The sequence below is a fragment of the Gekko japonicus genome, unplaced genomic scaffold (assembly GCF_001447785.1).
Source record: "Gekko japonicus isolate JY-2015 unplaced genomic scaffold, Gekko_japonicus_V1.1 scaffold106, whole genome shotgun sequence".
NCBI classification, from domain to species: domain Eukaryota; kingdom Metazoa; phylum Chordata; class Lepidosauria; order Squamata; family Gekkonidae; genus Gekko; species Gekko japonicus.
The window spans coordinates 854,662-879,479 of NW_015170890.1; the positions used below are offsets into that span (position 1 = coordinate 854,662).

A 24,818-nucleotide genomic window follows, 5' to 3' on the forward strand; every position below is an offset into this window, starting at 1 on the left:
GCCTTTGCAATAAAAGTCTAACTTTTTATTTAGCATTTTACTACAAGCTGACACACTCCACATATTAATTAAAAATCACAACACGACACAAGCATGAATGTATGCCAATTCAGAATGTAACAAGCAACCAGAATTTTCTCTTGAATTCTGGGGGGGGGGGGGGGAGGAAAAATACAACTGATTATAAAACTGGTGTTAAAAATATCTTAGGAAACATTAGGAACATTTCTTAATGAATGGAGATGATAGGAATGTTCCACAATACCTGTTTGAAAACCTTCAGAATTAGGTAGCTGTATTCTTATTCCATGTAAAATATACCTGCCTTGAAAACAAAAATCCACTTGCAAATCTGCATGCGTTACTGGGAGTCTGAATGGGCAAGTGACCTACCTACCAGGAGCTGGAACATGCAACACAAAGGAGCAACTGGCCGATGATAAGGCTATCCTTGATGGCAATCTCAGATCCTTCTCTGGGTTTGCTCTGCCACTAGAGGTGAGGCAGGTGGAGATAAAAGGTAGGGCTTTCTCACAACATCTCCAAATTACTCTTCCTTGTGAGGTTCATTCAGTGCTTTCTTTATTAGCATTTAGGTACCAGGCTGTGGTGGCTCAAGTGGTTAGGATGCTGAACTGCAGACTGGAAGGTCAGTAGCTCAGCAGTTCGAGACCTGAGTGCTGCATGACGGAGTGAGCTCTCGTCTCTGGTCCCAGCTCCTGCCAACCTAGCAGTTCGAAAGCAATAAATTGCAAGTAGATAAATAGGTTCGAGATCCGGGTGCCGCATGATAAAAAGGTACCACTTCGGTGGGAAGGTAACAGCATTCTGTGGCTTTCGAGCAAGGGAACCTTTACCTTTTTTAAATAGGTACCACTTCAGTGGGAAGGTAACAGCATTCTGTGCACCTTGGCGTCTAGTCATGCCGGCCACATGACCATGGAAACTTCTTTGGACAGTGCTGGCTCTTCGGCTTGGAAACGGAGATGAGCACCACATTCCTAGAGGTGGATTCGACTGGCTTTTGAGCAAGGGAAACCTTTACCTTTACCTACCAGGCAGGGAAAAACCTTATTCTGTCAGGCATTTGATGAAGCTCCTCTTTCTTTGCATTGATTCACTAACCTGATTCTCAGTTTATTTAAACTGATCTTTCAGGTGTGTCTCTGACTTCTTCTATGACTACAAGAGAGGGATGGCCCAGGCTAACCCGATCACATCAGATCCCAGAAGCTTAGCGGGGTCAGCCCTGGTTAGTACTTGGATGGGAGACGCCACGGAAGTGCAGAGTTGCTATGCAGAGACACAATGGCAAACCACCTCTGTTTGTTTTATGCCTCGAAAACCCTATGGGGACCCCAGACGTCTGCTCTGATTTGATGCACCGCCCTTACGTTGTGAGACGTTGACATTATTTTGTCCTATTCTTGTATTTGACCTGTTTTGCTAGATTAGAACTGCATTCAAACATCACAACAAACTCTGGTTTGTTTATACCATAGTTTGTCGTACGTGCCATGGATCGTCTACCATATTTAAAAAATAGGCCAATTTATTCCTAAATCCCAGTGAGTTTGCCTGCTGCTTACCTTGTTTCTTACCTCCAACCCAAATCCCCAGATTCTAGCCTCAAATCCCCTTCATTTCCAGGTAAAGCCTTACTGCAGCTGGCCTTGCTATCAGTCAACTGCAAAAATTGGGAGGGAACTGGAGGGAGGAGGGAAAGCCTAGACCAAATCACGCTTCCTACCTCCCCACTCTTGGCTAAGGGTTCTCATGGGGATATATGAAGTTGCCTTATGCTGAGCCAGCCCACTGGCCTATCAAGGTCCATACTGCCCTACTCTGGCCATCAGGGTCTCAGGTACAGCTTCGCCACATCACCTCCTACCTGATCCTTTTTAAACTGGAGATGCTGGGGAATTTACCTGCAAACATTTGCATGCAAAGCCCACTGGCCTATCAAGGTCCATACTGCCTACTCTGGCCATCAAGGTCTCAGGTACAGCTTCGCCACGTCACCTCCTACCTGATCCTTTTTAAACTGGAGATGCTGGGGAATTTACCTGCAAACATTTGCATGCAAAGGAGATACTCTACCACTGAACCACAGCCCAGGCCCTTCTTCTCTTGCAGATCAATACCTCCCCTAATTGAATTTTGTATACCTCCTCCTCCCCTGCCTTTTCTTGCCCTTAAATCTCCCCCATTTTTCATCCCAGTCCTGCCATTTATTCTGGTGCGGGAGTGCTCATACATACATGAAGCTTCCCACAACTTTACTCTTTATTTTCAGGGCTCTTTTTGTAGCAGGAACTCCTTTGCACCCCCTAATGTAGCCAATCCTCCAAGAGCTTACAGAGCTCTTCTTACAGGGGCTACCGTAAACTCTTGGAGGATTGGCTACATTAGGGGTGTGTCGCTTAATATGCAAATGGTTGGCCTTGGTTCTAAAACTTACTCCTAGCCCCAAAACAGACCATCATGTCATGATTACAGACTGGGTTACTTTAAAAACAAACAAACCATGCAAGCTACTTCAATCATCACAACTATATTGCTCGTGTTGTGAAATTGGTTGCAGATGAATGCAAGGGCCTTTTTCTTCTTTGATGGTAATTAAAAGCTAATCCAGGTAACATCTCAGCTGTCACCACGATGAGGGCAATCGAACGACCAAATGTTGGCACTCCCAATCGCAGCTTTGGTCCTTTTGCCAAGGCAGTCTGTAAAAACCCAAACATGTTTTGCTTTTGTCTAGAATTTGTTCTGGGCCCACATCCCTAAACCACCAATGAATTATTGCTGTGCATGACTGCGCCAGAGTTTCCCTTGTGCCATACCATACAAAAAAAAACACAGAGAGAAATGCATTTGTCAAAATAATCGCAGCCACTTCCACATTCCTCACAGCGACTGGATAGTATTAACAGGAAGAAAGAGATGCCTGTATTTGCCTGTGCTTCTCCTCACTGGTCCCTCAGCTATGAACTTGATGCTTAATCAGACTAATTCTTCTGAGAACCATAATCTGGAGATTTGTGGCCCTGAAATGCATGTCACCCTTAACAGGCTGCCTGCTTATGCAGTCATCACAGTGTAATTTGGCATGCGTCTATCCATAGGTGGGTTTTATAAATAAGCATAAACAAACACTGCCTCTAAAAAGAAACGTTAGAATGCTGCGGTTCAAATCTCAATTTGTCTATTAAGGAAAGACAGTGCACATTAATCATAGCGTGTACAGGGATGTGTAGCCTTGACAGTACATAAAATATGCCGTGGAATATGTGGTGCATTTATTTGATGACAACTTCTATTCTAACCTATCCATGAGGATTGGAGAGGGTAAGAACAGTTTCAAACAACACAGTAAAACTTTATAAAGGGGCTTGTAAAATGGCGCTGTTTTGTTTTAATTGCTTGTATGGATTATGGGGGGGGAAGGTTGGCTATTGTACTGTTTTGATGGAAATTGTACCGTTTTATGGTATGCGTAACACATTGCTTTTATGATTGTCATTCATTTGATTATACCTTGTGAATTGCCTAAATAAATAAATGGCAGCTTTTTTTAAAAAAAAGCATATTATTTATTTATTTATTTTTATTTGATCTTTAAAAATTCCTTATCCTACCCTTCATGCTTGGAATTGGTGTGTGTGGGGGTAACATGGTGCCCTCCCCCCATTAGATTCCACAACAAAGTTGTTATGCAAATATATCATCATTACCATCAATGTAGCAAAAGAAGAAACACAGAATAAATTCCAAGTGAGATCCTGAAAGTCCTACAGCTTCAGTATCCAGGGCTATTTTTGGGCAGGAACGCACAGGAACGGAGTTCCAGCTGGCTCCCAAGTTGGCCATGCCCAGCAGGAACTCATTAGCAAAATAGGCCACACCCAACAGCAGAAACTCATTAGGATTGGGTACATTAGGGGTGTGCAAAGGGGTTCCTGCTACAAAAAAGCCCTGGGTTTTGACAACAAGGTAAACAGAATAACAAGCAAAAGGCGGGTGTGGCTGGATGAGCACACTTCTGGTAACATGGGGGTGCATCCTAATGTGCTAATGAGCTGTGCTGTCAGGGGTGTGGCCCAATATGCTAATGAGTTCCTGCTGGACTTTTTCTACAAAAAGAGCCCTGTCAGTATCTATTTCTAAAAATAGTTCTAGGCAATTCATTCACTGACCTGGATAGCCCAGTCTAGCCCAATCTCATCAGATCTCAGAAGCTAAGCAGGGTTGGCCTGGGATGGGAGACCTCCAAGGAATACCAGGGTCATGACGTAGAAGGCAATGGCCAACCACCTCTGAATGTCTTTTGCCTTGAAAACCCCATGGGGTTGCCATATGTCTGCTGTGACTTGACGGCACTTTCCGCCACCACCAGGTAATTCATTTGAGACCACAGTGTTAAAATATCATTTAGTGAAAGGCATTTTGCCACTGCAGTGTGAATTCTTTTCCCTACCGAGTGGAATGAAACAGCAGTATGTCATCTCTAAAGTTTGTTTTAAAATCCTTTTATAGTTTATATGCACCAGGATGAGCTTTTGTTCTTTTCCTCTAGGGGAACAAAAATCACAGTAAAACTTAGAAGTGTACATTCAATGGGAAATGATACATTATTTGATGACTCGCTACTTTAAAAAAACTGACATGGTTCTGCTGTAGAAAAATAAATGTCCCTTGAGACATCTGGGATGTTTCCCTACTATTCACAAAGATTACTGCCATTGCCTGAGCCAGCATCTGGCACAGAATACATGTATAGCATTCTACAGATTTGTATTACTGTAGGGATTAAAGAGTCACAATGATGCTTTTGTTCTTCTGTTTTAGGTAGAGATAAAGGGAAACATTAATGTTTAAGCGAATCTCAAAAGCAATGTATATAGTTTAGCATGGAATGATTGCAATCTCCTTCATAGAAACTGTAGGATACTCAAAGCCAAGTTGCAGTAAAATAACTGGCCATTTAAACTCATTAATAAAAGGGAAATGAACCTGTTGTGTACTAACATGCGGTCGGGTTCGCACATGGTCATGCGAACTAGCAGAGCTTCATGACCAGACACAATAGTGAGAGAGGATCCAATTACGGGCCAATCAATCAGGCCGGATCCTAGAAGGAACCTATGGGTGTGGGTGCACTGTAAATAAACCAATCGCGTGTGTGGGTGTGGGTGTTGGGTGTGGCATGGAACAGGCATTTAAGCAGACCCTAGGTCCTGCTATCTCATCTCAGTTTTCTCCTGCTTTTAATAAACTATGAGCTGATTCACTAACAATGCGTCTGGACCCAGTACTTTACAGAACCTATTTCAAAAAGCTCACCACCTATGTTAATCTCTTTCTTAGGAGGACCAACTATCACATTCCTCTTCAGTTCTGTTTGTGCACATTAGCGAATGACTCTTCTGTAATGAAGTCCATATACAGATAGGAGTATTCCACAAAACTATATGGGATCCGAAGCTCCCCACATACAGCAAACTACCAAATGTGAGGCTAGAGTGGATTTCCAGAATACATGGGTTAGGGCCAAGATCCCCACACAGTATCTTCTGCACCAGTCACACACACTTAATTCTCACATGCATGGTGACTGATTCTGATAGCAACTGCAGTACAGATGGAACAGGGGGTTCAACCTTCCCCCAGTGCTGTTTTCCTGACCTCAAAAAGTTCGAGGGGAACACTATTTTGCCAACTGGTGATACCCACATGAACATTCATGAGCTTCTGCAACAGCAACATGGATTTCCCCAATGGACCAACGTAGGTTTTCCCAGCTGGTGAGGAGTGAAACCCTTTCTCCATGCATCTCACAGCTGTAACCTGAATTGGTCACCATGCATATAGGAACTCAAGGACTTGTGTGCAATTGTTACACAGAGGATGGGGGCTTTGGACCCAACCTGGGTATTCTGTAATTTGGAAACTGGTTCTATTGGAACTTCATCATCGGTATGATAGTAATCATTAGGATTTGAGGAGGCTTGGTTTTGTTTTTTCTAATTGATCAGGATTCTACTAGTTGCATAATACTCTTCTCAAGTGTGTATACACAAAGTTTTTCACATTTTTCTGTCCTTATTGGGTTCTCCTTTGTTTATGGTTTCTTGAACATGCTAAGATGCTAGACAGATACCACAGTAGGACCAGCAGTTCCCTAATTCTTCCTATCCATCTGTTTCTTTCTGCTCCCCAGCTTTCTTTCCATAACAAGTTATCATATCTCATCCCTTGTTTCCAAGGGCTGACTTACAGAATACAGTTGTCACAGGGGAGCAGCTGCTCAAAAATCCCCATGTGGTGGCTGTTTCTCACAACATATGTTGTGTGCGTCACTACAGCACAAAGAGTTCCATGTCACAAGACATTCCTGGTGGTGGCATGAAAATTCTCCACACACAAAAGTGATTCATGCTACACATGGAAATATGTGGAGGCTACTTCAAGTAGACCACGAAGTCAGAGGACTGGATCTACCAGATATTTCTGTAGGCAGCAGAATTTCTGCCTTGGAATATGACTTCCCTTTAAAACGCCCCCCCCCCCCCGAAGAAGAAGAGGAGAAGGAAGAAGAGGAGGAGGAGATTATTGGATTTATACCCTACCCTTCACTACCCAAAGGAGTCTCAGAGCGGCTTCCAAACTTCTCTCCCTTCCCCTCCCCACAACAGACACCCTGTGAGGTAGGTGGGGCTGAGAAAGAACAACTGTGCCAGAACTATGGCTTGCCCAAGGTCATCCAGCAGGTGCAAGTGGAGGAGTGGGGAATCAAACCCGGTTCTCTTTGACAGAAAACCTGTGATCTACAGAAATGTTCTGGTCGATCTAAGTCATTACATGTAGACCATCCCTCAGATTCCCTTTGAGTATCCAACTGTTAAATGTTGTAAACCTGTCCTTCAGATGATGCCCTGGCTATATTATTCACTAACATGACTTGATATAATTCATCCCAGTGTTATTAAGCATGGGATCCAATAAGAGTACAGATTGTTCCTTACACATGTAAAGTTCATAAGATGAAGCGACTCCAATCATGCATGCATGTGAAAAACTTGTGGGAGAAACAGTCTATAATTTCCTAGGACAAGCCTATGTCAGATTTCAAATTCCATCTAGAATGATTTTAGGATGGACCCTGGAACATTTACAAGGATAATTCTGATATATTGTTTTCACATGTGTGTTTGAAGATGTCATTCTGCAAGGACCAAGGATTATGTTGGGAGCTGGGCCTCAATTAATAGATATTTATCCCAAAGTAGAAGACTTTTTTCATGAAGTATTCTTTTTAAAAAAACCCTAAAAAGCAAAAGCTGTTCACCAGATGGAACTCTAAGTCACTTTATAGCTATATTGCCAATAAACAATTTTATTAAATGCAGTTGTATGGTTCTCATTAAATATTTTATAACTATTCCCATAAAAAATTTACAATTAATGCTGCCCTAAAAATACAAGAGTGGTGTCCTTTGTTATGTGTGAACATCCTAATCCAAATAATTAAAAACTGAGAAAGCAATAAGGGTTTGCTGTTAACTGTTAATATTTTAAGCAGAATTAAGAATTCACCACACAGTATATTAACTTAGAGACTTGAATCCTAATGTAGAAGGACACTTTTTATTTTTACTGATTTCAGCAAATGACTTTGAAGGTGAAAGGCAGAGACACAGAAAGACCAGTATGGAAGCTGGCCTGAACAATTTGATTTAAACAGTGCTCTTATTGGTACCCTATAAAACAAGGCAAGGAGATGCCATGATATTCAGAGTGCAAGCTTTTGAACTCTGGATAGTCTTTTTCATACAGAATCACTTTATCGAACAATTCAAATTACAGGCTTTTATAACAAAGCAAACTACAACCTAAGAATATATACCAGGACACATACACCCAGATGCTTTCTGAACTTGCAGCTACATTCCATTCTAATGTGAACCAGTGTTTAGAAGCTAATATGTGAACACAATTTGCACACTGTTGTATCACATTTGCCCTGCACAGATACAGTTGTTTACTGAGCTGATAGCATTTTTGAAATTTTGTTACACAAAAGCAATTCCAAACTGTTTATCCAGCTGTACTTTAAGTTCCTTCAACATGGCACATTTCAATGTGCTGGCAACAGCATAAGCTTCCAAAAACAGGGGGACAGCATATAGGGTGGACATTAACTTCTGTTGGTCAACTCCATCTCTTAAGCTTTGCAGTTTTCAACAGTGTACTGGATCTTTCCTTTCATCCAATAACAGCTCTAACAGATACTGAGCAGTGAATAGTTATTGTAAACCATTTATTACTCAATAGACAAAAGGAGTAAAAAAAATTTTTTGCAACTGCTAGGGTTTTTGGGGAGTCATCAGTTCTGTACTTGTTCTGCTAAGCGTATTTGAAACTGTAACAGGCAAACTTACCACATAGGGCTTTTGTGAGCATAACACAGAGAAAGGGAGAAGTATATACACAATTCCAAAGTCCTTGGAACAAAAGTAGAATGAACATTTCATCGGTGGAGTCTGCAACCTACACCATGTTCCCAAATGGTTCCATCTATACTTGATGCATTTGCGATCACTCTAGGCAACAGAAACTACCATTTCCGTGATGTCTGTTTAATACCCTACAATGCATAGAGGAGACAGTACTTCATTTAAATGGTATTAAGAGCCCCACTAAACTTATTAGTGGAACACTCATTGGAGTTGGTGAGGTATAGATTACAGAAGCAATCTGTAGTAAATTTAAGAACAAATTATTTGTGATATTGGTATCAAAGCTACTGGTGCAGACATTTGCTAGCAAGACTTCTTTATGCCAGTACCAACCCTTTTTTTCATTACTTACCAAGTACAGTGCAATCTCCTGACAAAACTGACTGCTGGTAGATTGAAAGATTGGGCAAGTAATCAGTAGCTACACTTCAAAAGTTCCTACTGTTTTGTCAGACAAGCACAATGAAAAGAAGGTGGGCAACTGAACTACACTGAAAGGTTCCCCTGTGTAGGTTCAGGTGCCAATTAAAGGAAGGTCATTAATAAGGTTTGTTGACCAGATATCCTAGAGGCCAATATTTATTCAAAGACCGATAAATCTAAGAGTTTGGCTATGTAACAGATGTTAATCCTTCTATTATTTAATCCATTCAATTAACGCTAATTAAATTCAATGCACATGTGATCCATGTGCCAATATTCGTTACCAGAGCACAGAGCATAATTACTGTACTTTTAATAATTATATCTAATAATACCCAATAAATCAAAAAAACTGAATGGAATGCATTTTTATCACAGCTTGAATTCTGGGATTTATTTACTTTAATGTGTACATTAAGCTTCCCTTGAACTCCCCCAATTGACAAGACTTCCACGGATTCATTTTTGTTAGTATGGCAATGAGTTACCAACCCAAACCGAAATGTAGAAAACTCAAGATATAGGTAGTCAGATCCACAGCACCCTTTGTCTGATGTTTACCCATTTATAAGAGTAAATCTGGACACACGTTTGCCACTTAATGACTGCAACGCTTCAAAAAGAGGAAAGGCAATTTATGAATATGAAAACAACTGATGATGATGACTTGCATGGATGAAGGAGCCATTATTGACTTAATGTTTCATATCACCTTGGACCAAAGGCATGGTTTGTTGTCAGAGGAGGTCTTTTCCAGCTCACTTGCTCCTTCCCTCCTCTCCATGTATAGCTCGATAACAAAAGAATTCTGCTTGAAACTTTAGTGTGCGATAATAACTCAGATCACAAACTATGATTTGCTCTCTTCTGACAAATGAGGGTCAGTGAAGCTTATTCACTTCAGTTTGTGGTCTGCCACCGGGTTGTCTGCCATCAGCACAAACGTACCACAAGCTATTTGTAGCCAAGCAAGGTTATTATTTTTGTAAAATGCACAGGGTTCATTATGACAACTTTGCATGCGTACATAGTGGCAAGTTTCCAAGATAGTGCCAAGCAGTAGCTTGGTATTAATTTTCTGCTCCTTTCCCAGGCTGTTTTGACCATCTTGAAAGACACTGTGAGCAGTTTAGGAGCCATTTTTAATATTTTTATGTGCTGAATTTTATGGAGAGATAAGCCACTTAGAGGAAACTAAAGAATCAACTGTATTTATTTTAATAAATACAGTGAAACTGCTTCTCTCCTCTTGGGCATGAGTAATTAGGTAGAACAGTATCCTGCTGATTATCTTGCTAAATTCCAGAGATAGTCACTTTTTTTTCTCACCAAGGGGACAAAGCAGATATTCTCCAACAAAGTAGTACTGTCAACAGTACAACAATGAATTACTTAATGTGCAAATAAAATAATACTGCTTGAAAGAGAGGCAAACACACAGACTATTACAGAGAAATGAGCTTCCCCAACGCTATAGCAATGCTCTGGTGCATGACGTACAGTAGTCAAAGACATTATGAGACCTTCCCTGCTAGGCTGAGGGTATAACAACATTATTCCCTCACTGATTTTAGGGTCAGGACCTGCCACACCGCAGTACTGACTCAAAGTCCCTTCCCTCATAACTATCCATGCTGGGAAACATGCTTGCCTGCAGCTTATTTATTTACTTCCAGGAAAATGTATATCCCACTGCAGCATATAAACAATGCATGTCTTAAGCGGCATGCAATACACAAATCACCCATTTCCCTCAATTCAGAAGTGCTTTCTGTGTAGGAAATGTGTCACATTTGATGGTTTTCAGCCCAAAGCAGATCCTTCAATGCATGCAAAGTTTATATTTCCAGCAGGGAAAACCTTTCCCTTTCTCTAACAGATTGTCTAGCTGTTTATCTCAACTTTGCTTTCCTCACCTTCCCTTGCAAACTAAGAACAGTTTTAGCACACCGACTACCCCTTGTTAATGCTATTGTTTGAACACTTATTTTGCTCCAATAGCATTCAAAATACCAAGAAAATATTCTGGAACCATTATGAGCTCTTGTGAATTTATTTTTTAAAAAAACTGTTACAAAAAACTGTTGAATCAGCTCCTTGACATCTGTTTTAATACAAACTTTCCCTCCTCCTGGGCTAGGTGTCTACATCAAATAGAAAACAGGAACTTTGTGTAGCTGAGAACTGTCCCCATATCCAGGGGTCATTTCGTAGGAAAAGAGGTGCAGGAGCTCATTAGCATAACTCATTAGCATAACTTATTTGCATATGCCACACACCCCTGACATCACCGGAAGTGTGTCAGAAGCCAACACCCACCGCTCAGGCTCCACTGGATTGCTAGCTATTGGGGGGGGGCGTGCAAATCTGCCCTCGCACCTTGTACCTGAATAAAACTTGGTCTTAAAGATGCCTCTGTACTGTTTTGGACCGGGGGAGGCTCTGCAACTTATCTGGCTGCTTCTTGCTCTGACTGAGGGCTGATGGGAGCAGGGGGTGGGGTTTGTTTCAAATGCCCACCCCCTCGGCTTTTTACTGCCGGAGCTCCGCTCCTGTGCGCTCCTGCAGGAAATGACCCCTGCCCATATCCCACCCCACCCTTTCCCTGACCACCAGTACTTCATCCCTCTGCTCTCTGCTCCTACCATGTTCTCAAGCGCTGCTTCCTCAGTCCTCCCCAGTTCTCTGTCAGTTCACACCCCTTCATTTTCATGCTCCCCATGATCTGTGATGCATTTGTGGGGGACCTTCAATTTGGGGTCTGAGGTTGCTGCTACTGCCACCAGTACTAGCTTCTCTGTCCAGATTTTGCAAAACTATCTCCTTCCTAACATCTTCACACACTGGCTTGCATAGAACAGGGCAAAAATATAAACTGAACTGACCAGAAGTTGCACGCAATTTCAAAGAGTTTGGCTGCACAGCTATAGATTAGAATTTTGTCATTAATCAAATCCTGTTCCACAGCTATGAGCCATTTTATGGTTGGCTTCTAACAATCAGGAGAGAAACATTTCCTGTATACCACAAAAACAAATAGTGCAGTAATTGTAGTAACAATTCAACAGTACAGGATCACTCAAAACCTTCTTTTTCTACCTTAATCTCCAAATGGGTACTGGGAAAAAAGATTAATCTTTCTGGTAGTGGAAAGAAGTTTAAATGCTTGGCAAGGTAACCTATATCATGTTTTCATTTTCTGTTGTGCCAGTGGTGAGTCGATGACCAAGGGGAGGAGAGGAATACTGTTTAGGTTGCTTTTGATCTCCATCTAGTGAGTGAATAAAAGAACTGCACAAATGCTGGCAAGTCTTTTCATAACTACAATAGGACTGACATTGTTTTTTAATATTTCCAAATGAACCCCTAGAAAGGCAGCATGTTGTGGGGGTTCAGCACAACAGAAGTTTTCAAATATCAGATACAACTGGATATGCAAGATTTCCTTGGGTCATAAAGCTATCTTAAATTTGTATTTTACTATACGTCGTTTAGTTTCTTTAAGAAAGCAATTTATAAAATACACTGGGTAAATCGACATTTAAAAATCTGACTTCAGCTTATTATAAGGCTGCAAGCTTCAGAGTGTTACAGAACCCTTACTAATGCAAAAAGGTGCATATTTCCTCACTGATGGAGGGATGTCAGCTAGAGTTAGTTACAGCAACTGAAAGAAGGCACACCCATTTCTTCCTTAAAACTTAGAATACTTGCTCAATAAAGGTGTATTTTACAAACCCACAGCCTTCCCTCCTCAAAATTTGGCAATGCATGCTTCTTCTTTGTGACAAAGCTTAGGTGCGTTCTGCAAGACCGCCATCTCTTGAAAGGTTGTCCTCCTGAGGTGCCTGACCCATACAGCTCACTTATCATCTCTCAGCTTCACCTACCTCTTAGAGCTGTTAGGAGGATAAAATTGGGGGAGGGGGTGATAAGGTGGTGTATGCCACGCAGAGCTCCTAGCAGAAGGGTGTGATAAAACATTAATGAGTTAAAAGTTCGTAAAATATGGAACACATACTGCTGCAGTAACACGTAAAACTTTCAACAAGTAGCTTGGAGGAAGCTTCAGACAATACTGATGACTGTGTGGAGTCCTCCCACCTTTCTGGCTGGGATACAAGGGATCAGAGATCTCCGTTCCAACTCATTATCTGACGAAGGGAGGTTGGACTCTCAACATCTCATACCCTGACAATCTTCCTGGTCTCTGAGGTGCTTCTGGACTCAAATCTAGCTGACCTCTGACAGGGGCTTCAGTCACACACACTAAATAATCCACTTTCAATACACTTTCGAACTGGATTTTGCCAGTTCACACTGTAAAATCCACGTGGAAAGTGCACTGAAAAGTTAATTGAAAGTGGATTATTTAGTGTGTGTGACTGCAGTCACTGTGTGGAAAACAGACTACTTTAACAAATAGGTTGGGCGATAACTTGAGAATCCAGTGTCCTTCCCTCCAGTACTGATTGCACTTTTGTTCTTCTTAAAAAAAACAACACTCAAAACAAACAATTTAAACTTCATCATCTATCCCAACAGGATGGCTGAGATACCTCGGCGCTTCCTAAGCTTCTGGCAGCAGAAGCACATTTCTTTCCTGCATGGAAATTAGATGCATGTTTTACTCTAACATTCTCAAAAGGTTGCTTTTAGAGTCTAGAACACACCTTTCCTTCTATCAGTGGAATATACCTCCATATAAGATTATGCATGGGAAAGAGCAGGTAGAGAAAGAGATACTTTTCCCCCTTTCTCACAATACAAGAACTCGTGGGCACTCCATGAAATTGCTGAGCGGTCGGGTTAGAACGGATAAAAGGAAGTACTTCTTCACCCAAAGAGTGATTAACACTTGGAATTCACTGCCACAGGAAGTGGTGGCGGCTACAAGCATGGACGGCTTCAAAAGGGAATTAGATAAGCATATGGAGCAGAGGTCCATCAGTGGCTATTAGCCACAAGGTATAGATAGGGACTCTGGGGCAAGTGATGCTCTATCATCTTGGTGCTTGGGGGGGGCCAACAGTGGGAGGGCTTCTAATGTCCTGGCCCCACTGGTGGACCTCCTGATGGCACTGGTATTTCTGGCCACTGTGTGATACAGAGTGTTGGACTGGATGGGCCTTTGGCCTGATCCAGCATTGGCGTCTCTTATGTTCTTATGTTCTTATTCTGCAGATGTCAATGTCACTGTTCTAGGCGTGTCTCTTCATTGGAAGGATAAAAGCCCAGACTGATGACTCAGGCACAGACAAACAAACAAACATCTTCCTCTCAGGGTGGGAAACTTGACTGCATTGGAACATTGAGAATGTCTGAACGATCCAACCACTCTCAATAAAAAAGTCACAGTAGCAGATTTATCCACACCCAGCAAAGGCTAACTGAAAGGAGGCAAGGCATGTATGTGGACTCATACAAAGATCCACACAAAGTATGAATGCATACTTTTGGGCTCACTGGGTCCTTGATGCTTGCAGTCACACATGCTTAATAGTTCTCTCATGGCACATTAGTGTTTCCTTGTACACAGCTTGTACACTACAGCCCTAGTTATTACTAGCATGTTCTGTACATTTTTTAAAAAATCTTTTATCATCCTGCCGGTATACCCTACTTATTTTTTAAAACTTTTCTCACAGAGAATACTTATTCTAAAATATAATCCTTTCAAATTTACTAACATCCTGAACAGGCCGGCTTTCTTGCACACTGGAATCTGCCAATTTTTGAAAGACCCATTTATCCCTGTCAACCAATATTTCTAATGAATGCACTCCTCCTGATCTGTACAAGCAGAACTACCTACTTTCCTGATAACTTGCTTTCAATAAAACTCTCCCATATATTTGTATTCTATCACTGAAATTCTAAGCACTTTTACTAGGAAGCAAGTTCAAAGGAGCACAGAGTCTTTCTTCTAAAATATTTGACTTTAAGACTTGAAAATCTTTACAGGTAATGTAATCCTCCAGATAAGAGTCTTCTATAAAAAAAGGAGAGCAGATTTAGTCTGCAGGAGGACAGGAGGCAATTCAAATAAGCTGGGGGGGGAGATTCCCTGGGAGCATGTTAGCTCCTCAGAAAAACAAACCAGCCTGTAAATACAGCGGGGGGGGGGGGGACGCGTGTTTCTTAATTTTTTTTTTTTAAAAAGGATCTGTCAGGTTTTTATTTTAAAGATGCAGATTTGCATGATTGCACCTAGAAGATATTAACAATGGTACACTAATTAGAAGCTCAAATGTATTTCCATTGCACTGGTGCCCCCCAATGGTACATTCTTTCACTGCCTGCCAAGTGCAGAAGGTTAGGAGAAAGAAGTTCCAAGTGTGCGCGTGTTTGCAGGATTCACTGGACTACGCCAAACAGTATGCAAGTCTTATGTATTCTGCAGTAGAATATTATGGTTCTGAGACTAAGGCTACCTTTTAATTGACCAGGTTACTTGCACAATTTTTTTTGTGTGTTTAGCTAAAAGATCTGAATGTGTGTATAGCCCAGACTAGCCTGATCTTGTCAGATCTTGGAAGGTAAGAGGGGCCGGCCCTGGTCAGCATTTGGATGGGAGAGCACCAAGGAATGCCAGGGTCACTATGCAGAGGCAGGCAAAGACACAGCCAGCTCTGAATGTCTCTTGCCTTAAAAACCCTACAGGAGCACCATAAGTCAGCTGCAACTTGACAGCAAAAACAACAACAACAAAACCCTTACACATTTTCTTTTGAAATCTCTTATGAGATTTAAAAGGATGTTTTTGACAACTTTCTTTCCCCCCCCCAAAGGGATAAGCTGCCCAACTTGCTGCAGAACAAGCAGCAATTTGTATTGTGACGACTCAAGTGGCATTCTAAATCAAGAAAGGACTGCAAGTTTTGACATTTTTCTCTACTGCCTGGTACATAAAGAAGGGAAAGCTCCATGTGTGTGTGTGTGGGGGGGTTCTTACTTGGTACACAAGTAGCCCCACTTACCATACACCAAAAAAGTGAGCAGTGCCATGCTCTGATTGAGTTTTCTGTTTTTCAAATACAGACTGGTAAAGAACTATATTTCTTATACATTTCAACAGTGGTATTGCTGTCTTGGGAAAACACAGCGTTGCCTCAGTAATCCGAGCCTAGTGCAGATTTGATTAGCGCAATAAGAATTGCTATGGAAAGCGCTTGGAAACAGCAGGTGATCCAGAACAAAATAGCTTAGCTTCTCACATGCCAAGAGTGTCTTCTCAAATCAGGGTGTCTCCTTCTTTGGAAGTCTGATAGGTTTCTACAGAGACACATCTTTCTCGATGGTCATTCCCCTATCTGCTGTGATGTCCTTCCCAGGGAAATGTACAAGGTGTCCTCACCCAGGCAAAATCTATTTTAATTAAAATGGCCTCTGCCTAACTGTAATTATGAATGACCTTTTGAATAAATTTCTTGAAAAATGGTATTTGGTTTGTCTTTGAGACTGGAATATTTTGAATGTTCTAACAGGATTTTGTATGGATTTGTCCAGATTTTATTTATGATTCTCCAAACAGTTATGTAAATGGAAAGGCAGGATATTACACTTTTTAAAAATTGTATGAAATTTTAAGAGCAATGGTAGAAGCTAGATTCATCATGATAACATCACCATATATATGTGGCTAAAAATAGTTCTCTGCAGATATTATGTTGCATTCTGTTCATGTGGAGCAAAAGACTGCCAGTCACATGTTTCGGGAGCACAAATTATGCAATCAACATACTTTGTTAATTGGGCAACTGGGTTTTCTGTATGCTTACAGCTTTCATTCAAGTGAACCAGAACTCTGAAAAATCAGAGTGAATGGTTCGTGTGAATGCAAATTGTACCCACATGGAAAATCCACGGGCAGGCCAACTCACACCATTTTACAACTGCGCAAATCGTGCTTGGGTTGCCAACTCTGGGTTGGGAAATTCCTGGAGATTTGGGAGTGGAGCCTGGAGAGAGCAGGGTCTGTTGAGAGACCTCAATGGGGTATAATACAATAGAATTCACCCTCCAAAGCAACCATTTTCTCCAGGGGGATTAATATCTGTAGTCTGGAAATCAATTGTAATTCTGGGTTATCAGCAGGGCTACCTGGAAGCTGGAAACCCTATGCTCCAGAAACACACTCGCTGGGTCACCCGGCATTTGAATGGGATACAACGTAATGTCTACAGAGGGCGTATGCTAATGCAGAATCGCAACAGGCAGGCTTGGAAATTTATAGGAAAAGACCAACAAAGTACTCACTATTGAAGTTTTTTAAAACCCATAAGTACTAACAGACAAATCTAACCTTCATTATTCATTATTGAGACTGTGACTTTGACCACCGCAAACTATCAAACAGCTTCATGAAATATTTAAAGCAGCCAAAGCTCCTGCACAAGAGGAGGACAAGATTATATTTCGCATCTCTAACCTAATCCAATTGTACTCTAATAAGGTTTTTTAAAGGCCCTACTCAAGACCTAGGCATAGGATAAGACAGATAAACCTTGTTTTTTTCTTACATGACTTCAGCTCAGTCTAATAAAAAGTCTCTTTTTATCTGCTCAGAGTAAATCATTAAAAGATCTCTGTTTTTTATAGCAAAGCAAAGCTGTAACTTTCAATACCCTCCACATAACCATTTTTAATTTTCACAGCTAAGGTGAAAAGTCTCTAGTTACCAACTGCCAGTTCAGAGGCCAGAGGGTGAAAGAGGCAGGCAGCCCTGCTAGTTGGACCCAGACCCCATCGAGACCCCCTCCCCGAACACACCTTATTATTATGTTTTAATTATCTCCATGTTAAATTGCTGTAAACTTTGAGGGCCAATTTTGGATCAAAGCAGGGTAAAAATACAACTAGTAACTCAGAAAAAAGTAATTATACTTAAAACAGAAATACAATAATTTAACCTCAGATTTCATAAGAACCAACAACAGTGTCCATTTTGTTTCATGCTATTGCATTGTGGTAATTCTATCAAGTGCCAGAAACAGCTGTTTTAAAACTAAGATGATTCACAAATAAATTTAAAGTGCTATATATTCTGTATGTTGGTGCTGATAAAGTTGAAAGTGTCATTTCTTTTACACCTGTCAAACCAAACTTTACCAGACCCTTTTTTTTCTCTTTGAACTTCTCTGATAATATAGTAATTAGCTAATATCACATGCATGGATGTAATTAATTTAAAAAAAAAAAAAAAAGGGAAAAACAAGAAACCTTTGGTAGCTAGCAAAGTGATATTCTCGAACTTCAAAAATCCTGAATGCACACATTCACTTTATAAACAAAGAGACATAAAATAACCTTAAAGGAAACATTACATCTTAGGTTTTTTATACAGCAGATTTTTATATAGCAACAAGCAGTTAGGTTTCAAGAAACAGACTAAAATGTCAAAGGTAAAGTTAGGACAGAATTAATGTACATTGTGTTGGATATTCAGCAGAGAAAAAGGATTGCAGCCACACGTGTGTATTAGTTTAAGAAAAAGACTTTACTAAATAATAAGGGTAAGAGGGTTACACTGGAGATAAAATAACAAACTTCCTGGCTAACTGATTCTAAGCTCCATGTTGTCTAGTTGTTTGCTAAACATCCTGTGTGTGTGAGAATAAAGGAGACAGAACGTTTACCCCTCTGCCCCCACTTCCTGCATATGTGCCAAGCTGCAAGTAGCACCCCAATAAAATGGATTAGATTGATTAGCCAACAACTGGCCCAAATCCCAACTAATTAGGAATATTACCTCCTTTTCTCTGGCAGGAAATACATGCCTAAAACCTAATTGGTCCTAAGCTAACTAACTAATGTTAGCATGTACAAACAAACAGATTAACTCTTTAATGACTGAAGGATGAACTTGCAATATCCCAACACATTTGTGCTTTAGAATAGGTCCTTTCAAGGATGAATGCCATTGTTGACCATCACTTTATATTTCTTAACATCTTGCTTTCTCTTTTTCCCCCCTGGTTCCTCCATCTGTTTGTTAACTAAAGGCTCATTCATGTTACAATTTACACAGGTTATTTCTTGATTCCCTACTTTATCTTCTGGTAAGAAATGATTCCCCTCAGTTCCCATACACGTGGCAACTGATTCAAATTGGGACCATGGCACATGGAGAGAAGGGGCTTCAAGGGGCCAGTCTGGTGTCATGGTTAGTAGCATGGACTCTAATCTGGGAGAACTGGGCTTGATTCCCCACTCCTCCACATGCAGCTGCTGGTATAACCTTGGGTCAGTTACAAGTTCTCTCAGAGCTGTTCTCTCACTAGCTGTTCTCAAAAGAGCTCTCTCAGCCCCACCTACCTCACAGGGTGTCTGTTGTGGGGAGGGGAAGGGAAAGGAGATTGTAAGCCACTCTGAGACTCCTTTGGGTAGTGAAGGGCGGGATATAATTTTTTTAAAAAAAAATTCACCTGTATCATTTCCTGACCTCAAATGGTGTGTGTGTGGGGGAGGCACTATTTGCGCCAACTGGGGAAACCCTCATGTACTTTTCATTTCAATTAATATTATTGCTATTATATCGTAGACTAAGTACTTGGTGAATCTCCATTTCCTCCCTTGCACGTGGCCAGTTGTACATGAGATAGGCAGGTCAGCTGACCTGTGTCCTGAAATATCTAGCAACAAACTCATGAGCTAGCAGACTTTTTAAAGCTTCTTTCAATGTTCTGACTGTGAGCAGGAAGAGGTTATGTACTTGCCTTCCCCCCCAAAAAACCCCAATGTTCACCTTGGATTGGAAGCTTCTGTTTCCATTTAGCACATTGGTGGTGGAAAGCACCATCAAGTTGTAGCCAACTTATGCTGACTTGTAGGGTTTTCAAGGCAAGAGACAAACAGAGGTGGTTTGCCATTGCCTGCCTCTGCATAGCAACAGTGGACTTCCTTGGTAGTCTCCCATACAAGTCCTAAACAGGGCAGACCCTACTTCCAAGATCTGACAAGATCGGACTAGCCTGAGCCATTCAGGTCAGGGATATTTAGCACATTAGAAGAGAAAAAGATGGGCTAGGTGGCTGAGCTTTCGGAGGGAGATGTGGGGTGAATTTTTTCCAGTTAGTCTGCCTTTTAGTCATTCATTCATTGAAACAGCTGTTCTAACAACAATCTTGCTGAGTTAAAGAAGAGGATCAACAAACCAAATTGTGCCTGCTACAGTCCTCACTCCTTGCATCTTAACAAAATGGTATTTGTGGCAGCCACCCAGATAACTGTAGATCAAAACATCCCTTCATTGCACCATACAAGATGCCGACACAGCGGGGATTAACTAAATGGGGCACTGCAATCAGGGTTTCATGGTCCAGGATTTGACCTCCTGGTAAATGGGTTTAGAAGAAGAAGAAGAAGGAGAGAAGAGATTGGATTTATACCCCGCCCTTCACTCAGAGTCTCAGAGCGGCTTACAAACTCCTTTCCCTTCCCTTCCCCACAACAGACACCCTGTGAGGTAGGTGGGGCTGAGAGAGCTTTGAGAGAACTGTCCTTGAGAGAACAGCTCTGTCAGAACTATGGCTTGCCCAAGGTCATCCAGCAGCTGCAAGTGGAGGAGTGGGGGATCAAACCCAGTTCTCCCAGATTAGAGTCCACGCACTGAACAGTAAGGCTTAAATTCTAACCCAAGTCTCACAATGAAGGACACATGGTATGTATATCTTTTAATCCTAAAAGTTTCCTTTCAGTTAATTCCACCTAATTATAAGACGTAGCCAAGTGAGAAAGAGGAAAAAAAAACCCTCTGGAGGCATGTACAGTACTAGCAAAAGCAGATCAAGGTTTATCATCCCTTCTATTAAAGCTATGTCAATGTTCAGCAACAGTTTTCACCATATACTTAGCAATAAATATCATCATACATCCAACATGCCAGAGGATCATATTTGTTCTCCATTTACTGGGTTTTATATGCACACAGATCTCCCTCTCTCTAATAGAAAGAAAGAAAGAGCGAGAGGGAGGGAGGGAGAGGGAGGGAGAGAGAGATTTCCTCTTTCATCTGCAAAATCTTGCTTATTAAATATCTCCTATTTAGCAAAGGGATTCACTTGCATCTAATTGCTCAAAGGTAATGGCAAGTGACATCAGCTGTTAAGGATAAGAACTGACTGCATGTGCATGTAGCACTTACCAGCAGTCTCCATCTTTGTTTAGCAAGGTAAAACAATAACAACTGGCACACCAAACTGGAGTGTATGAGTCAGTGTCCTTCAAAAGCTTAACATCTTAAAAGTCTCCAGGGAATGAACTCTCCTGGGATAAGGCACTAATAAATTGTTGGACTGCAAATCAAGCAGTGACAACATAAATGGATTGCACTGATTTCCCTTACCCTCAAGTGGTGTCAGGAAGGGAAGGGAAAGAATAAGGATTGTCCATCTTGGCCTCAGTGGCCATGGCTCCTCTGACTGTAATGCCACATGGGGAGCCAGAGTACCAAATTATATTTTATAGCAGAGCAATGCAGCTTTTATTGCTGCACAGACCCTGACTGCCTGTTGTTTCAGGATTGTAAATAAAGCTGTGTAAATTTAAACCCAGCTTGATCATCCTGATCTTCCTTCTGGGTGTTCATATAAGAATTGTCAACATTTGAAATAAGAGGAAAGCATGGGTTCAGCTAGACACAAACAAACCACAACATCCCAGCTTAACTTTGGTAGGAGAATAGCTCCTATGACTCAAGTCCAGAGGTTCGGTATAAAATTGCAGCTACTCGGATGAAGTACAGTCCTAATGCAGGAGAGGGCAGTCAGTCAGAGCCCTGGTTATTTGCTCCACTTTCCAGAAATGCCCGTTCCTTGCATTGCCATAAGAAACAGCTGGAACGTGCTTGCATCCACCTCTGTGTATGTTACAAAACCAAACACACTCCTAGGTACAGGAAGGTATCCTCACCCTGCAATGCTACCAACTGAAAAGGATGAAAAGAGCCTTTTGTTGCACAGCTGCTGCATCAGGCAGTGAGGTCAAAGAGCACAGTCTTGTTTTGCACTGGCTGCTTTAGGGCCCTCCTCCCAGATGCTGCAAACCAGCCCCGCCCTCAACACAGAGATCACAAGATCAGGCCACCAGATGTACACATATTTACTTCTGTTGCTATGTCTAGCACTTATGTCTAAGATTAGAACTGCAGGAAGAAGAGTGGCCCAAACAGGCCACTAGGAGCAGTGTAAGCAGTGCCCAGCCCCCTCTTTTGGCAAAGTTATTTATTCACAATTTCCACAACTTTTCTCTTAATGAAACTCTTGTTAGACCTTTAAAAAAATTTTTTTTACTCTTTATCCCCAAGTACTAGCTTTTTCCAGCAGACTGGGAAAAGACTCTATTGATAATTACCCCATTCTGATTCTAATTCCTTTTATAGGCAGGCTTAACATCAGAAATGTATTCTTAGGCGCCCTTTTCCCATCTATTATCCATTGATCATGCAAAGCAAGTCCCAAGGACAACGTTAAATGTCTAAACACAGGTAATGAATGCTCTGTCTAGACAACAGAGACAGACAACATTGTTCATCTTCCCTCAGCTCTGCCATATGTTAGCAGCTTTGATAGCAAGCGGAAGGCTTGTATAATGTCTGCATCTATTATATTAAGAGGAAAACTTAATTAGCCTTGTCTAAATTGAAATAGTAGTAAACTTTAAAATCCTAGGAATGCCTATCTTTGGATCAAAACAGCGCTCCCATGATGGATTACTTTTGTGAGTATACACAGAAGCAGCTTTCAGAGTCGTTTTCATTTCAATGCACACAAAAGCGTGCATAAATCAGGATCCCTACCTGTTCCTCAGCTAGAGCTGCCAAACTTATTTCCTCTGATTGGGCTCCAGTGCCTGGAAGACCCACGGAAAGGGTTTATGAGTCAATACATTGAACGCTGGGAAAGTGTCACTTTCTGAATTTGTGTTTGTCTTGCAGCTGCACAGGTGTCCTATTGGAAATAAACTGGCAATTCAATAAATGCCATGCAATACTCACCTGATGGAGCTGCTCCCAGAATTCAGGTCCTCTCTCCATGTTTCTCAAGCGAGGTGGAATGTACCAGAAACAAATATTTGCATATTCTGGCTAGAGAGGGGGGGAGAGAAGATTGAGAAGTTTTCAGGTCACACTAGGAAAATCAGGCCATCTACATCTAAGAAAATTAGTATGGTCTGAATTCAAATCCTGCCTCATTCATAGATGCACTAAGTTGCTTTGGACACATTTTCAGCCTTACTGAATTTTGAAAAACAGTTAACAACAATAGCGTCTGTTGTTGTAAGTATGCTCCCGCTATGAAACTCCTGCATCCTTTAACAGGTCACATTTAAATGCTTATACTTTGTTTCAAGTCTGTTTCAGATTCCTGCTTGTTTTCAGATTTCCACAGTCCAAACCCCTTTTGCATTGTTTACTGGATGCCCCATCCTGTTGACTGTATTGACTCAGGCCCCTGCCACACGGCAGGGGAAAAGCCTCTTTAAGGCACGGCTGTTAAAAGCCGCGCCAACGTTGACACGGCGCGGCGGGATCCCACGGATCCCCCGGCCGCGCCGCCTTTTCTCCCCGGCGCGATCAAACGCCGGGGAGAAAACCCAGTTCCGACGCCTAGCCGGCCGAACTGCGCATGTCCGAGCATGCGCAGTTCGGCTCCGGGCCGGGGTTGTGCCAGCGCAAAGACGCGCTGGCGATCAAACGCCCGGTTTGCCGCGGCACGTCCCTTTGAACCACCAAAGGAGGTGGTTCAGTTTGCCGCGGCTTATCCCGGGAAAGGGACAGTTCGGGAACAGAAGCCGGACGCTTCCCAGATGTGGTGGTGTGATCGCGCCGGTTTGATCCGGCCCCGAACTGTCCCGCTCCCGGACCAAATAGCCGCGTGTGAACGGGACCTTACATTGTCTAATCCGCCTTGAGTATCAGTGAGAAAAGCAGACCATAAATAACACAAATGAATTTTTAAAAATGTAATAAAATATATAAAGCTGCTGTGTACCACTTCTGCTTTACAGAGTGGGAAACAAATGATCCATAGGTGCACTCAGAGAAAAGAGGGCAGTGAAATTCTCACAAAGAAGTGAGAAAAAACATCTCACAGGTTTAGTCCACAGACAGCAGGAGCGGTAAAATTCTCACCAAAGCTTGACAAGATGTTATAGGCAACTGTCATATTAGGTGGTTACCTGCAAATTTTTATAAGTTATCTCTTGGTAAATGGCAACTGATATTTACTGGGTGTGAAGCAATAATTAGTTCCAGACAATGCAATGGGTGATTTAAAAAATGTGGCCATTTATACTCTGAAAACTAAAACATTTCCTTCTGTATTTACACCTTGTAAAATTTCCCACTTTATTTCCAACACACTCATAACCCAGTTGCTCAGAGCCTTCTTCAGAGTGAAAGAAGAAAAAATGCTGAAATTAAAAAGGCAATGTGAAAAAAGACTGCTGCCGGGAAGTGTGTGGGGGGGTATCAACACATTCCACTGGATTTAGTTTTTTCCACCTTTCTGCTTAGAATTCTGTGCTACTGTAATAGGGTTTCCATTCCAAAAATAATCATAAATTAATTCAATATAAAAATTAATTGGCTGTTGTTAACAATGATGGTTATAACACACAATCTTCCAAAATGCGCACCATTCTTCCCCAAATGCTGTGGTTTGAGAGAGAAAAAAAGATCAACATGGGAATTTGGGGGCGGCAGAGAAGGAAAATAGCTATAGTAGACTTGTCATTTCCCCCCAAACATGAATACAACCTCAATTACCGTTCTAATCTTCCTCCCAACTGGGCAGAAACTACCAGCTGTGCCAAATTCTTTCATGAAAGGGCACTCATACTATTCATAATATCATTTTCTCCCTCCTTTCAAAG

General features: G+C 41.6%; 1 protein-coding gene across 1 annotated transcript in view; it reads right to left on the reverse strand.

Moving 5' to 3' along the window:
* GADL1 (glutamate decarboxylase like 1) overlaps positions 1 to 24,818 on the reverse strand; it is a 126,512-nt gene that overhangs the window by 6,251 nt on the left and 95,443 nt on the right. The window contains exon 14 of the mRNA XM_015418396.1: positions 22,939 to 23,028. Within this exon, the coding sequence (XP_015273882.1) occupies positions 22,939 to 23,028 (90 nt within the window). The remainder of the gene's footprint in view (positions 1 to 22,938; positions 23,029 to 24,818) is intronic.